At 43.6% G+C, this 16,462-nt stretch overlaps 4 protein-coding genes across 5 annotated transcripts; 2 read left to right on the forward strand and 2 right to left on the reverse strand.

Annotated features, from left to right (window-relative positions):
- Positions 1–589: 589 nt before the first annotated feature.
- On the reverse strand, positions 590–1,985 carry LOC120654147 (protein MAIN-LIKE 1-like). The gene is made up of 4 exons (XM_039931703.1): positions 1,816–1,985; positions 1,291–1,701; positions 884–1,185; positions 590–801 (listed from the first exon to the last, which is right to left on the reverse strand). Exons 2-4 carry the CDS (start codon positions 1,348–1,350, stop codon positions 624–626), a joined length of 540 nt encoding a protein of 179 aa, XP_039787637.1. The 5' UTR covers positions 1,351–1,701; positions 1,816–1,985; the 3' UTR covers positions 590–623.
- Positions 1,986–4,558: 2,573 nt separating this feature from the next.
- LOC120656416 (60S ribosomal protein L23a-like) lies at positions 4,559–7,967 on the forward strand. The gene is made up of 4 exons (XM_039934492.1): positions 4,559–4,699; positions 6,953–6,986; positions 7,289–7,646; positions 7,730–7,967. Exons 2-4 carry the CDS (start codon positions 6,974–6,976, stop codon positions 7,812–7,814), a joined length of 456 nt encoding a protein of 151 aa, XP_039790426.1. The 5' UTR covers positions 4,559–4,699; positions 6,953–6,973; the 3' UTR covers positions 7,815–7,967.
- Positions 7,968–8,598: 631 nt separating this feature from the next.
- Positions 8,599–11,203, forward strand: LOC120656414 (phosphatidyl-N-methylethanolamine N-methyltransferase-like). Its single transcript, XM_039934491.1, has 2 exons — positions 8,599–9,037; positions 10,734–11,203. Exons 1-2 carry the CDS (start codon positions 8,781–8,783, stop codon positions 10,981–10,983), a joined length of 507 nt encoding a protein of 168 aa, XP_039790425.1. The 5' UTR covers positions 8,599–8,780; the 3' UTR covers positions 10,984–11,203.
- Positions 11,204–12,622: 1,419 nt separating this feature from the next.
- On the reverse strand, positions 12,623–16,151 carry LOC120656417 (nuclear cap-binding protein subunit 2). Of its 2 annotated transcripts, XM_039934494.1 has the most exons (8): positions 15,967–16,151; positions 15,668–15,891; positions 14,169–14,307; positions 14,052–14,085; positions 13,720–13,818; positions 13,216–13,272; positions 13,071–13,150; positions 12,623–12,968 (listed from the first exon to the last, which is right to left on the reverse strand). In XM_039934494.1, exons 1-8 carry the CDS (start codon positions 15,982–15,984, stop codon positions 12,891–12,893), a joined length of 729 nt encoding a protein of 242 aa, XP_039790428.1. In that variant the 5' UTR covers positions 15,985–16,151; the 3' UTR covers positions 12,623–12,890. The 2 variants fall into 2 exon arrangements, with proteins under 2 accessions (XP_039790428.1, XP_039790427.1); XM_039934493.1 differs by having other exon boundaries at positions 13,071–13,272; positions 15,967–16,059.
- Between the last annotated feature and the right edge of the window lie 311 nt (positions 16,152–16,462).

The following is a 16,462-nucleotide window of genomic DNA, read 5'->3' on the forward strand; positions in this document are numbered from 1 at the left end:
ATTAATTGAAATTAAGATATGGACTATATGTCTACCGAAAGGTCGTGGTGGTGCCTGTGTTGGTTGAAATGACATCCCTGCAGCTGGTGCCATGGTACTAAACTGAGTCCCTCCGTGAGGTTGATAAGGTGGGTGTGCATCACCTGTATGGACTGAGAATTAATTGTTGGCTTCAAAGTAGGAAGTCGGTAAGTATCCTCACGTACCTGGATAATGCTGCTGAGACCAATAAGGTGCTTGGGAAGGCTGCTGCTGTGTGGGACCACAAGGAAACGAGGTCGAGGCTTGAGACGAACCGTACGAGTCCTCGTACGATGTCCGGCTACCAAAGGCTTCAAGCATGGAATTGGCTCTTTGTGAAACTCGGGTCCAGGCCGACTCTTGCTCATTCCTATCCATCATAGATCCCGCTTGAATCCTCATCAAATTCGCCCTGGCATCTACGTCCATCAACCTGCACATTTCAAACTGCAAGCAAGAAAAAGAAAGACATTAACACTGTAATCCAAAGTATTTGAAAAGCGATGATAACTTTGACTCACCGCCCCAGCTAATGCCTCATCCCTATGTCGTGCGTAGCCATCCTGTGGTGTCGCAACATATGGCTGTGGTTGCATGTCAGCTTATATCAAGCGGCAATGAGTCTGAGGCTGGTACCAGCTCAGGTACGTCCTGTACGAAGCCTCCGTGTGTGCAGGGGTCGCAAGCGCCACGTTCTCCTCTGCCTGGTCCCAGCCATCGACCCAAGGCTGCACCCTTGTCACCCACATGTTGGAGAAGAGTTGACCAGTCCTCGACAAACTAAATATTGAAAACAATTTAGTCAAATATGATTAGTTAACTATACAATGCATAGTCACTGAAATGACATATGAATTCTTACCTGTGGTCATGGCGTTCGACCCGATCCAATGCTGACGGCACAGGATACAACTGCCTTTGACCGAACTGTCTCCTGACTCTATCCGGGCAGTGAGCCTCAATGTAAACGTCGTACACCAACGCTGTAGTTGTCATCCAAAAGGCCTGGTCCTGAAAGCAAACCGAAGATATCCCGATCGGTGCACGAGTGTTTATAGCCAACTCGGAGTAGGGCTCCCACACGACGTCTTCAGGTGTTAACCGATCAAACTCAGCCACAAATTCAGGATAGGCCCGACGAGACTGTACGTGGGCCCAACTCTTCTACACAAAATTAATAATAATATGTACCAATAAGAAATACAAAGATGGTCAAACAAAGCAACAGAATTGCCAATAGAATAGTACGAGTAGCAGTCATTTTCGTACCTGACGAGCGTACCAGAGAGTCCCCATGGTGGGCTTATCGTCCTCGGTGTCACCGTACATATCCAGCTTATACGGTGAGTGGTCGACAATCGGGCGACCAATTGTTATCCTCTTGTACGACCAAAGCTGTAGCAGAATCGGACATCCTGTAAGAATTGCATTGTGCTTATTTTGCACCGATGCCTTGCAGAGGCCACGGTACGTGGCTGCAAGTACCGCTGAACCCTAACTGTATTGAGTCATTTCCTCCACAGCTGCCTCTGCGATCTCCTGTGCGTAAGGCACAAGCACCCTATCCACATAGGCCCCGTGTGAGTTGTTGAACATTATGTATCCAAACAACCACAACAGGTATGCCTCAAGGGATCGAGTGACGCTATCCTCATCAGCATCATGTGCCAAATTGTCGGGCTGCATAGAAAAGATGAACATTTATGAGTACGAGATCAATTATAAAATAAAACCATAACTGCACTAGTCAAAAGCATAACTCTAACATTAATCGTAACAAAACAAGGTATGTACCTGGAACTGCAGGATCCATGACTTGGCAGGCCCTGTTGCTTTTGGGTGCTCCTCTACATCAATCGCGATGTCAATATTTGCAAAACGCTCTTCTAGATTGTCCAACCACGTAGGCGGGACAACGCGAGGCCCTACGGCATCCCCACTGATAGAAAGACCCAGCAGCATCGCAACGTTCTGTAGGGTCGGTGTCATCTCCCCACAAGGGAGGTAGAAGGTGTGTGTCTCAGGCCTCCATCTATCAACCAGAGCCGTCAGTAGAGACATGTCCAGCTTTACTGAACCACTCTCAGCAAGACGACCTATAGTAAGAAGACTAGCCTCACTCAACCTGAAAAATAGAACGATCAAAGGTAAGTACATTATGTACGAAACGTATACGAAACAAACATATTCTTAGAAATATAATCCGACGACATATCACCTGGGCACCCATCGTGGGTCAACAGAAATAAACTCCGCTGGTGGACGTGGACGCAGCACGTTAAGTTTCACGCGCTGAACCACTGAAAGGAAGAACCGGTGCGACGAGTCTATGACTCCGTCAAGTAGAGCTGGCGTATCTTCGGCCATACCTAACACAAAAAAAATATAAGTTTTCTGTATTTTCTACAATTTATCTGAAATTTTCATATAATTTTTCTAGCATTTTCATGCATTTCCTACAATTTTTGTATAATTAATTTTTATAAATTTATTTTTCTAACATTTTCTACAATTTATCTGAAATTTTCATAAACTTTTCTAGTATTTTCTAGCATTTCCTACAATTTTTGTACAATACATTTTTATAAATATATTTTTCTAACATTTTCTATAATTTTTATGCATTTTCTACAATTTATCTTAAATTTTCATAAATTTTTCTAACATTTTCTAGCATTTCCTGTACAATATATTTTTATTAATATATTTTTCTAACATTTTCTAAATTTTTCTGCATTTTCTACAATTTATCTGAATGTTGCTAATCAATACCACAAAATTGGTTGGTAAACCTAATTGGTTTTTCTAAAAACTAATCTTAATTCTACCTAAATTATATTAAAAACATTATTTAAATCGTTAAAATATCATTACTGTTGCATACACTAATTATAGAATTAAACATACAAAAAATTTAGATCGAGAAAGTTGACAAATATTTATTACCTGCTGTTCAGATCCAAAATCCGGCAGGGCTTCACCGTTACAACTCCCTACCTCACCCCTCCTCTCTCCCTCTCTCTCTGGATGTCGTGGGAAGCAAATGGGGAGAGGGTGGAGAGAAACCTTTTATACAGTGCGGGGGAGCCTGCCGCCCCCCTGCCGGACGGTATGAGTATAAAACTGTAAATTGTGAAATCGAAAATATATTTCTATAAAAAATATTTTTGAAAAATATAAAAATAAAAAGACGCCCGTCACGACCCCGAGGGGAGAAAATGATCCCCGTCTTCACCCGTTACAGTTTGGGGCCCCGCCCCGCTTCCCCACCGGGGCATTTTTTGCCCCGTCCCCGTTAGTTTTCGGGTCGGGTCTCCGCGGGGATCCGCTCCACGGGGTGTCGCTCCGCATCCCCCAGCAGGGACTCCCCTCCGCCTTCGGTTCCCCGTCTCCTTCATCGTCACATTTCACGTCTTTCCATCGTGTTGATCAGCCAAATCTTAGCGAGCGTAGTCTATACATGGTGTCGCGGATTTGTTGCCCGTTTCTATTAGAGATTGTGCTTGTGATTGCAGTTTGCTGCTAGATCTCTACGTGGTTCTGTTTCTGTTTAGGTGAATCGTGTATTGACTGTGTTGCCTGTAGAGTTTCCCTTATTGCTCGCAGTTGCCCGTGGGAATTTCTGCTTTCTCAACATGTTATTTGATCGGTAGACTTGGGTGTAGTATTTTTTGTTTTCACAATTCTAGAACCTATCTCACCATCAAGCATATGCTAATGGACTAGTGGCTAATCTTATACCTTCTAGGATTCCATTTAGTTTCGGGGTAGGCAAGTTTAGGTGTCTGTTTATATTACATGTAAGTTCTGTTAGACATTACATTTACAAACCGCAAGGAAAGATAATTTGTTTAAACCTTGATTTACTTACACGGAGATAAGCATGAAATGGTCAGAAATTTGAAATGATTTGTTTCGTCCCGTTTACATCATTTGCTGGTGGTTGTAGCGGTCTTTATACTTATGATCAAAGCTGTTGTTCGAATAGGTTTATTATTAAATTGAAATCTGTGTTTAGACAGGAAGATCACTTTATTTTGCACGGATGAGTTGTAAATCTCGAGATGAATCTAATGATCCTATTTAATTCATGTTTTGCAACAGTGATGATATAGTAACCATCCGCTAATTATGAACTAATTATGGATTAATTAGACTCATTATATTTGTCTCGCGATTTACAATCCATCCATGTAAAATGTTTTTTAAATAGATTTTATTTAATACTCCAAATTAGCAAGATTTCCTTCTCAAAGCTTTTGGTCAAATGATCTAAACACAGCCAAACCTGCAAAGCCCTATGTTCCGGCATCAGGCCTTCGGTTTGCACTTGAAATGCTACCAAATTTCTGTTATCATCATCTTCTTCTTTTATTTTTTGAAAAACAGTAGGAGCACTACCCTGTCATTTAAATTTCGGTCATCTTCAGTGCTTTTTGGGGCCCGCTGCGTCCACAGGGCGACGCTAGGTTGGAAAACCCTGTAGCATCGGACGGCCACGGCTTAACCGAGACGTTAGTAACACGTAAGATCCAACGGCCAGGAAGGAAACCCTCGCTCCAGAGGCCGCCCTTAGAACCAACGCTGCCTTGCGCCGGGCCAAACCCTAGCTTTGCCTCTCCTCTCCCGCGCCGCCGCCTCCTCTTTCGCCCACCTCGCGGTCCAGCCGTCCGTCGAGGTGAGTCTCCGCGTGCCATGCCCGCCGTCCTCATATCCTCAGCTGCGTCGTTGTTTTATTTTCCAGATCCACTCTTTGATTCTGTTTCGCGGTGAGATGGTAAGAGGGCCCTGCTCTGGTCTTGCATGATTGTTGCCTCTGCGGTTTAGCTTTTGGTCCTTGTAGGAACAGTGTGACTAGTAAATGATTTCGATTCCTGTGCCTTCCATTTAGGCTATGGCTGTGTTGGGTGTTGCACATCTTTATGATCCGCGAAGCTAGTCTTGTAATTTTACTGTTCTGGTGGGATGGAATTGAGTCTTGGTCCGGGTCCAGGGAGGCTGTTCCGTAAGTTGGTGAACAAGTGCAGCAGGCAGCTGGTGTTGCGCCCTTGTTGCTCTGGACAGGGGCTTATTAGATGGATCGCATACAGTGTGGGGGATTATTATTGTGATTACCGAGGGATCACATACTGTGTATGGTGATCTTAAAGTTAGTTAGATTTTGCATTGGGCAGGCCTTTATGCTTGCTGATCAGCTGTATGGGTGCTTTACTGGCATCTCAAACCCTGTTGAATGCTGGTTAGTGTAGATTATCAGTTGGAAGCTCGACACGTTAATTAGATGGTCTGGTCAGGAATTTTATTATTGTTGCTCACAGCGGGCTCATCACTATATATTTAGTATTTAGAGCATATTGGGTAGGGGTAGTACTAATGTACTAATGTTTAGTTGATGGCCTGTTGTTGATGAAACCATAGATTCAGCCTGGGCAATCTGATTGATCATTGATGAAACAAACAAATGTATATGGGACGAGTGACTAGTTATTTGTTTATCAAGTACCAAAGCTAATACCAGCAACATGATGTGTATCTTTAGAAATGGTCGCGGTGTTGCCGTGTGTGCCCAGTGGACGGGCCATTTGAGTTGTTGATGCGGTGTGTTTCGTAGTACATGTGTTTATTTGTGTCGTAGTACTGTAGTTGGTTCAGACTTTAGTTCCTGCAGGTAGTAATTTTGTATGTAGGTAAGTGTACAATTTTTTTTAATCAACACAGGTAAGGCAAATCTGCTGCTTCGTTATTTTCATGGAGTTGTCCTGGTCTAAAGCCCGTTGTTGCGCTTCGTATATATTTTGGGCACTCTATTATCGTGATGCTATTGTTTAGGTAATATATTATTTTAATATTGAAATGGAACTATGATATTTTTTTGTGAAAGGAGGGGTAAAATTATTTATTGGGGAGGGTGGAGTATAATTAGCCGGAAGCTTTCTGTAATTGTGAAATGATGAAAACTTGAGTTTCAATCATGAGATTTGGCAAATAGTAGACGCGATGGTATTTTCTTCAAAGAAGGGCTATATTAAAATATGGTGCGTTATTAATTGTGGAGATAGCATGAGAAGCCATAGAAGAACGGTTGTATGATATTATGTTTTAGAAGAATAGGATATTGTGTTGCTGTGGTATTTTATTCATTTAAGTAGTGTGAGTATTAGAAATGACCTATTCCTATAGGGTTTGTACTTTTTTTCGTTACAAGAATAGAGTTTTACAGTATTATGGCAGGTCGGTTGTGTAAGGTATCAAGGTTTTTTCTCTCTTAGAAATAAATTCGCTTGAAATTTATTTCGTATCGCGTACGTTGAACCTGAAGATAATTCGAACTCGTGGATCTCGGATCAATATCCATGTAACCTAATATCACGTAAATATACACCTGTCTCCTCTTTCTCTCTCTCACTCAGTTGCCTTGCTGCGGCTGGAGACCTGTTTGTTTCCTGTGGAGACCCGTCGACGTCGTTAATGGAAAGGGAATCCAATGCAGCTCTGCTGCTATGCTATGTCACCCTGGCGTTTGCTATGCTGACCAGTGGGTGGCGGTGGCCGGTGGACTTTGGTCCCAGCCAGCAGCCAAAGAGACTTGAGGGGAGGTCAGTGCGTGGTGGCTCGGCCACAGAACATAGTCTACACAGTGCTCCGATAGTGGCAGGTAGCAGCTGTTGTCTGCTGACATGAAACATATGCTGCGATGTTCTGTCCACATGCTTTTGCTGCCGTCCATTTATTTCTTCTTGTTAGCTGTCCGGTCTTATCTTCTCGCTCACCTTTTGTTGCCGAAATCGTATATAGAGATTATTAAATTGAAAGCTGTGTTTCCTAGTTTTCATAAGCTAGTTCAAATGCCTCATCTGCTAATAATTTAATGTTGCATTCTTTTGCTTGTTTCTGTTTCCTAAAGTTCTCTCTGGTATTCCTCCATGTGCAGGTTGAGCAACCTGAAACTACAATGGCGCCTAAAGGTAGAAATTCTTATTGGCCTTTGTTATTGTCCTAAATTATTGTTCTGTCTTTGTGTTCTAACTTCTACATATGAGTTAGTCACATTTGTTTACTTAAGAATGGTTTGCTGTCTCAACTAGTTTTGTAGAAGCAATTTAATTTGTATGCTTCTTGCAATGTGTTTGGAATACTGCAATCTCGCCGCAGTTCTTGAAATATTGTGTACTCTATTTTTCTTTGTTTGCTGGATGCTTTGTTTATTACTGGACGCGCCTGCTGTTCTAATCTGAAACTTCTCATCTTTTGTTTTTTAATTGTCTAGCTCCCCCGAAAAAGGCTGATAGCAAGGCTCAAGCCTTGAAGGTTGCCAAGGCTGTTAAGTCTGGATCCACCAAGAGGAAGACCAAGAAGATCCGCACATCTGTGACATTTCACAGGCCGAAGACCCTCAAGAAGCCAAGGGACCCCAAGTACCCAAGAGTCAGTGCACCTGGGAGGAACAAGCTTGATCAGTACCAAATCCTCAAATACCCACTTACGACCGAGTCTGCAATGAAGAAGATTGAAGACAACAACACCCTTGTCTTCATCGTCGACCTCAAGGCGGACAAGAAGAAGATCAAGGCAGCTGTTAAGAAGATGTATGACATCCAGGCGAAGAAGGTCAACACTCTGATCAGGTAATTTATCTGACTTGCATCTTTTGCGAGATTCCCAGTTGCTGGGTCTTGACTGATAATCTGATTCATTTCTTGTTTCATAGGCCTGATGGCAAGAAGAAGGCTTACGTGAAGCTTACACCAGACTATGATGCCCTTGATGTGGCCAACAAGATCGGCATCATCTAAATTTTGTAGTTCTGTGTGCCAGTGTGTTGCAGTTTCAGAGTTCTGTGGGGGTAGGGTCTTATCTGTAGCTAAGCCTGAGTACCCTTTTTCTGCTTGTGAACTGGTACCAATGATGGAAATTTGCAATGTTCAAGTTCTGCATTTGAATTTTTCTGTTGGATGTTAGCACTTATTGCGATATGAGGCTACATCATGTTGCAGGTTCGTGATTTTGGGTTTGGCTATTTATTTCCTAGTATCAATCTCTCAGTTCACTAGTTACTGGATTGGTACTGGTACTTTATCATAGTAACCTCGGGTTAAAAAACGAGTAAAAGCAAAGTTCAAACACCTGACCGTCAAGTGGTTTTGTGCTTGTAATCAGTTTACCCCCTGTGATGTACTTGTTAAAAGTGCTGAACCATGGCAAGGAAACGAGGTTCTGCTTAGGTTCTGCTAATTTCTTTAACCACAAGTCCACAGCCCACCATGTCCCCCTCATGGTTTTGCTGCCCTGGTCACTACAATAATTTTGCTTCGCCTTTTTTTTCCTTCTGATTCTGATAGCCCCTTTTCTTCTCTTATACAATTCCCGTTAGCTTTTCAGACCACCAGCATTTGAAGATCGATGGCTGTAGTTATCGCAGAGATGATTATGCTAAATTATGCCTTCAATTTGGTTTCACTTGCTGTTGCAAATTTGTTGCCTGGTGTGCTGGACATACAACATATGCAATCTCTTATGTAACAAAAAAAATCTTACGTAACATCCACAAAAATGTTCCCATCCATCTTAAAATGTTCTCACTTCATCCACAAAAACATCTCTATTGTTGAACGCATTCATCTGCTGTTGCGAGTCCCAGATCGCCTCTCCCCGTACTCCAACACTGCAAATAGAAAAGCCCCCTCCCCTTCGGGCAAAACCGTCGAGCACCTTGCCTGCTTAAGCCCCCGCGCCTCAATCCCTGGCCCCCGTCCCGCGAGATGGTCTCCATGGCGGCGGCGGCGGCGGCCGTGGGCGTGCTGCTGCCGTTCCCCTTCTACTACGCGCTGTGGACCCACCCGCAGCGGTGGGTGGACCTGTGCGGCCGCGGCGCCGACCCGTGCCGCCGCATGGCGCAGGTCTCCCACGCCCTCAAGGCGCTCCAGCTCCTGGCCCTCGCCTCCGTGGCCTCCTTCTCCTGGCCCCCGCCGCTCTACTGCCCCGTCCTCCTCGCCGTCGGCCAGTACCTCAACTTCAAGTGAGTAACCGGTTGGGCCCCTCTCCTGCTGCCTTGCCGTGTGCCGTACCCAGTTAGCCAGACGCCATACGTGATTCATCCCGCGTTAAGCAGTAGCTGCAGGATTTTGGAATCTCAACGGTTTTGCAAGAGTTCCCGTTTACGCAAAGTTGCATGCTATTCGGAATCACTACATTGTCACCTTTGTTGACTGAATCACTGAATCACTAACTGTTGGGACTACTAGATAGTAGATGATATGAAGGGAGCTGGTGGCTATCAAGAAATTCAGAATGATAGATCAGAGCTGAACTTTGTGGGTGTAGGGGGTATCAAGAAATTCTATGATTTTTAGTTATATAGGAGTTGGAGGTCACTGATTTAGGGGGTATTATTTATTACTTAAGTCTGAGCCTGCAACCATTAATCTCTCTGTCAATTTTGTACCGGAGAATATCATCAGGTGATTAATCTCTGGTATGTATGATTTTGAAACTAACCACAAATGAATCAATAGAAAAGTGGTTTAGGCAAACGGTTATCATGTGCTCCCTTTTACCAGCACGGGTTTAGGTGTACCGGTAAAAACAGCAACTAAGTTCATAGTAAGCATGTGAAATAATGTTTTCATGCTCTTTGAATGATGTAAGAGGAATTCCAACAAAGGTACACTAACGGAATCCCATCTCGTGAAATTCTCCTTGTCTTCGTGTTATTACTAATCGCATGTGACATGGTGCTGTCTGCATTGTCAGGTTCTTGTTATAAAATTTTATCTTTGTTAAGTGGTTGATAAGCCTTGAAATTGTTGTAATAATATGCTGCAAGATGCGGGACTCAGCAACTAATTGTTGTAACAGATGATAATAAATTTTGGTCTTTGAGTGCATATGGATGGCCTCGTTGTATATTTTTCCAACAAGGAGGTTAATGCCAACCAATTCTAATATAAGTTGGATTCATCGCTTGATGATTCAGTACATGTGGAAATTCCTGGCCTGAAGTTTGAATTGCCACTGCTGACTAGGAAGATGATTTTTTTTTGATAGAATGCAGATGAAATCAAGTACTATGCTATATTGAGCACACACAAGCTGGATAATGGTGAGAGTGTGTGGCGGTGCCGAAGTGAACTATTAAATGATTAGGTCAGAGGTGGATAGCACCATGGATTAGGCACTAGTAGATAGATGTTTTTGCTTGCAAAGCTCGTAGTCCGGCCATTATGGTCACAGAACTTGTAGAATAGGTGGCTGGCTAATGGTAACAAAGATGAAACAGAATTTCAACCGTATGATTAGTTACATAATGGTAACCAAGTAGCAGAAAAATCTTGCTGTTTGAACTACCACAAAGAATATCCTGATCACTTTATACACATTGTTTTTGTCGTCTTCGATATAACTGTACCACATGAGGATAGTAGTGTGATTGTTGGTCTGCTCTATTCTATAGTAGTGTGAGGACGTGTGAAATATCATAGTGCATTCTGATTAACATATGTGGTAGGTTCTGCTATGTTCTCAGATTGGCCACCAAATGTTTTGAATTATCTGGTTACCTAGCAACCATTTCTCGCTGGAGTTGTTACTAAAACTTTACAGACCTGTAACCAGTAAAACAGTGTACTCAATGTTAATCCATTTTACCTCATCATTGTACAAAGGTTGCTTGGTTAATTGCTCTTGCCCCCCTGAAACCTTTTGTTTCTTTTCAGGGTGTACCAGCTGCTTGGCGAGTCTGGCACCTACTACGGCGTTCGATTAGGGAAGAAGATCCCGTGGGTGACAGAGTTTCCCTTTGGCTACATCAAGGACCCCCAGTATGTCGGGAGCATGCTCAGCCTTGCCGCGCTCCTGTGCTGGGTCCCGCTCCAGTATGTGCTGCTGTGGTGTCTTGGTTACGTCTTCATGATGTGGGTCGAGCACGAGGAAGACCCTGCCACCCGTGCGAAGCCGCTCTCCTGATCGCTTAGCTGTCGCAACTGATACTTCCCAACAGGGCGCCCCCAGTGAGACTGACGATGCCTGAATCTTCATCTTCAAATTCTGGTGTATACCTTACTGTGGCACCCTGATCTGTTCTTGAGTAATTTGTGTCAAGGAATATGGTTACAGACTCGTATCCGATTGTGACGAGATCACCTCTGTATCCTGCGCCAATTTGCGATCTGGGGCCGCTTTGTTTGTTGTTGGTGTTCCTCCGGGCTATGATGTCTGAAGGATTTCTTCCACCTGAGACGTGGGACCCACATACCATCGTACTTCTTGAAGGCGGTGGGCGGTGGCGATCACCGTGGAGGTTAGGGATGAAAAGAACGGGAACGGGCGGGAAAATTCCTCAACCATTTCCGTTTTCGTTTTTTATTACGGAAAACGGGAGCGGGAGCGGAATAGCTGGGTACGGGAGCGGAAACAGGATATAACAGTTACGGAAACAGACGGGAACCGAAAAATCTACCGAAATGCATTAGTATTTAATCACCACTCATTTTGTATGAATATAACACTAGACACTCCTTTACACAAGTTATTTTTCAAAAATATGATCAATATTTCTTGTTTTCTACGATTAAACCGTGAAATATATGTATTAATGTTGAGGAATATGTATTGATGTTGAGAAATATGAGTAGATATATGGTGTGCCTATTTATTTTTTTCCGGATTTTATAAATACAGAAAAAATACGGAATTATTTCGGCTAAAAACGGGATCCCGCAAATACGGGCGGGATATACCTTCTCCTGCTTCCCGTCTCATTTTCGTATTTTTCCATAAATATAAAAACAGCCGGAATAAATATAAAAATACGGGCGGGATGGGACGGGACGGGACGGGATTTTTTCCGTCCGTTTTCATCCTTAGTGGAGGTCGTCGCGCCCGGGAGGATCGCCGACGCTGTGGACGAGTACGATGAGCGCGAGGGCGAGGGCGGGGAGGTGCCGGACGGCGCGGCCACCGGGGAGTGCGCCATCTGCTACGCGGAGTACGTGGTGAGCGCCGCCACGTTCGTGACCCCGCCGTGCGGCCACCCGTTCCACCGCAGCTGCCTCAACCGCTGGACGTCCATGAGGCGGTCGTGCCCCTACTGCCACGCGCCGGTGCCGGTGGTGTACGATTACTACTGTTGGGGCGAGGAGGACCGAGGGAGGCGACGAGGCCCCGAGCGCGGACGCCGCCGCCGTCTCGGGCTCTCAACACAGGCCTCGTTCTGTAGCGTGTAGTTTCTGGTGGAGGAGATCGACGCTTCGATCATGGGAAATTAAGAATGAATTCGAAACTGCAGCTGGTTATTTTAAATTCCGGTGTAATTTTACTTAAATCAAATATTTCTCATGATGTATATTCCTTTTTGATACCAACAAACCATGTAAATTCCTTTCTGATACCAACAAACCATGGCAGCCGTCGAAATACCACGACCTGCTTATTCCGGGAGACGGCGAGGGTGGCTGAAGCACAAGCACAGTGCCACAAACGAGGGATAGTCTTCTCTGACTTTTGCCCCAGCCACTGACGCATGGTCCAAGCCCCACACGTCAGTGACCCAAATGCAGAGGGACCCAAACCGCCTCCACTTGATGCAACACGGAGGCGACAACAATTCAAGGGTTCAGTAGAAAATTAGTGCTAACTTCTTTTGGTTTCAACGGTTAGCACAGAATCTCGTACTTGAATCAGTATCATCCCATGGAAAACCTATGCAAATGCTGATTACCACATGGTAAGGGCATGAGACGGAGGATCGGCCCAACAAGAAGTCATAGTCTGTTGTACAGCAAGGTGAAACAGATACTGGTGCATTTTGTCAATTCTTCTGCAGTAACTGGGCATCAGAACAACTGCATGCAAGCAACAATTGTTCCACAGGTTCAGCGACGGCGCCTCTTGTCATAGTCGTCGTCTTCCTCATCAGAGTCGCCTTTCTCTCGGAACCTAGGATTCTTCTCCTGTAAATGAACCAGAGTGCTTTATCAATATCTCAGGTCCACGAAGCATACCAAGGGGGTAGGACATTGGATGATAAAAACAAGCAGCAGCATTGCTAGTACCGCTTGATCTGAGTCAGGCGCTCTCCTGGACCCCTCAGCCGCAGGCCGATCATCATTCCGGTAGCGTTTCCGTTGGTAATCTGGTGACAGTCGTAAGTTGATTGGAAAAAAAAACATAAACATGAGAATAAGTTTAATGTGTTACCTCCTCTGTCATTCCTGTACGAGTCTCCATATCCTCTCTTGCGTTCGCCTCTCTCGTCTGACATTGAAACAAAAATAGTCAGCTTTATGTAAATTCTAACATATTCTCTGGTTAAACCTTATTTAGAGATTGGAATACAGTGAGAAAATCTACTTAATTACCATGACTAGCCAACTAAGGATCAGAACTATTGCGGAACATCCAGAGAGGATTGAATCATCAATATCAAGAAACCAAACACCCCAGCTTGCGAAAGTATACAATATATCACATTTCTTCGTAAAAGAGCAATATATATATAAACATAAAAAGGGTTGAAGTGGCCAGCTAGTGGATGTCACTACGATAAAAGAGAGAGATTGGACTATGTAAAGAATGCTATGCAACAGTGAGATGATGTAACAGAATAGAAAAGTAGTAAAACTATTTCAGATATTCCAGCAAACATTCCATGTCGAATCAAGCAAAGCAGTAAGACTGTTTCAGAAATTCCACCAGACTTACATGGAGGTGGAGCATTTGGTTGAAAAGATCCACCATAGTCAACTAATTCTCTTTGTGCTTCTAGCTCCTTCTGAACCATCTTACCATAACCACCTCTTCGTTTGATTCATTAAGGAAGCTTGGGAATACTTGAGCGAAGTTGTAGAAAGAAAGGAATGTGTAAAGGTACACCATATTGCACCAGTAAGTGGAAAAGAAGGTACTGCACAATGTGTAGTTTTATGGCTAAATTTAGGGGAAAATCAAGGGGTAAATCTACTGATATCAATATGACATAATATAGGCCAAATAAGAATGGAATAAACTGTAATTGCATAGTATCAAAAGGATATCTGGATCATAATCTGTCCGGTACTCATCTCTGACCTATGAAAGAAACAAACAATATCAGCATAAAGCACGTAGAAGCTCATATATACATTTTGTTACTGATAAGATCAAGGCAATACTTGACCGCCACTCCGTCCACGGCCCCACTGCCTGCCTTCTTCAAAGCCCCAATCAAAATCAACACGGATTGGACGATCATCAAGCATTGTTCCGCTAATATATTTGACAGCATCTTCAGCATCCTCCCTGGAGTAGTACCTGGGAACCAAAGATGAAAACGTATAGGATAAGCATGACTATAACAAATATAACTGGGAACATCACAACTGACTCAAACAATCAAACTAGACAAATGTGGTATTCCAAACAGATCACTTGCAGTGCATAGATATGAGAATATGAATACATGCATATACAATGTCAAATTGATGGATGATGTGTTACTTCTAGGAACCTAACAGGACAGTTAGTTTATCTAGAACAAGGCAGACTGAAGACATTAAAGTTTTCATTGTACATTCAATAAACTAGGCTTCAGTTAAAGATAAATGCATAATTTCATCCTATGAATATAGAGTGACACTCATCGACAACATCAAACTAACATGGAAACAAAAAAAGATAGACTTTTCAACAGAGAAAAAATGTTAACTGTGTACAGATTACAAAATATGAGCAGTTTAACAAGATTTCAATATATATAATGCTGTATTCCTTGTCGTAACCCTTGTTACCTCACACTAGGCTTCAGTTAAAGACAAATGCATAATTTCATCCTATGAATATAGAGTGACACTCATCGACAACATCAAACTAACATGAGCAGTCTAACAAGATTTCAATATATATAATGCTGTATTCCTTGCCATAACCCTCGTTACCTCACACTAAGCCATCAAACACCATTGCACGTTAACAACCCAATCAAATCTTAAGGAAATTTTACACGTACAGGGAGCAGATCTAGCTATGTATCAGTGTACATGAACTCACATCCCAGCAAAGAAAATAGCTGTGACACAAACACCAGTATACATACCAAATAGCCACCGAAAGTCACTAATTTGCACAGCATATGTCTAAATCCCAACTCGCATAAAAAATGAATATAGTAAATCACACTCTACACAATGCACAAGTTGACGCTGCACTAAAACAGAGTACATAAAAACAAGCAAACAATTAAAAGGTAATGAAAGAACATTTTTTTTACACCATTGTACATAGGTAAATATGTCACCGAGAACCAAGCACGCAATATTCAACCCCAGCAGACAAGCTGCACCTGATCTCCATTAAACCTACTGCAACATCATATGGCATAGCAGACTGAGATAGCGCACTTCTCTGCTCCTATTCTAGGACATCTCACACGTTCCTGAGAGCACTAAAATTCCATAAGGCACTGTCCTATAACCACTCATCAGTGAGCAGCTCACATTATTACACTGAAAAATCAAATCAATACATAAAAAGAATTAGAAAGCCATCTACGATCATCCAATTGCATGAAACTACATCCAGACAGAATAACTGTTCAGTTCTAATTAAACTAGGGCGAGGTCTTCGGTCCCTAAATGAAACGCAAGGTATCAAGGAAGGGGGAGGAGCCGCGCACAGTACGAAGCAGAAGCCGCAGGGGGTCTTGGAGTTCTTGTCGAGCCCCATGATGATCTTCTTGATCTCGCCGGCGCGGGAGAAGAGCTCGTAGGCCTGCTCCTCCGTGGTGTAGAAGGACATGTTCCCGATGTACACCGTCGTCGACGCCTGCAGCGCCGCCTCGTACTCCTCCTGCGTCCCCGGGAACCGCCGGTCCCTGTACGCCGACAGCTTGCTCGGGTCCTGCAGGAAGCCGCGTGAGCACGGCGGCGCGAGGGGAACCGGGGCCGAGGGGAGTTAGGGTTCCGGGATCCGTACCTTGAAGAGGGACGCCATGTGTGTGTGTGTGTGGGGGGGGGGGGGGGGGGGGGGGGGAGCGGTGCGGCGGCCGCCCGAGTGCTAGGTTCGAGCTCGCTCGACTGAAGAGCCGGGAGGTGGGGAATTTTTGCAGTTTTGCGAATTGCGATGGCCGAACCCGGAACGGAACGAGACACGGCCCACACAGGAGGGAGAGAGTAGGGGTTAAAATTATCCAGCTTGAGTTTTACCAAACATAAGGGCATTCTTAGTTTTTTTTAAAAAAAAACTTGGTCTGATTTCATCAATCAGAACTCAACAAGATATAACTAAAATTTGTATAAATAGTTTTATTAACCTGAACAAATTAAACTGCAAGAGTATGAAAAATATGCTGGATGGGTTTATAATAAGTATATGAAGTGAAAAGGAACGAAAGACATTGAAATGATATATCTAGTATATGTGAACTAAGGATTGGAGTTCAATATTTGAAAACACTTGTCAAACAAAAATT

Source organism: Panicum virgatum, chromosome 1N, assembly GCF_016808335.1.
Source record: "Panicum virgatum strain AP13 chromosome 1N, P.virgatum_v5, whole genome shotgun sequence".
NCBI lineage: Eukaryota > Viridiplantae > Streptophyta > Magnoliopsida > Poales > Poaceae > Panicum > Panicum virgatum.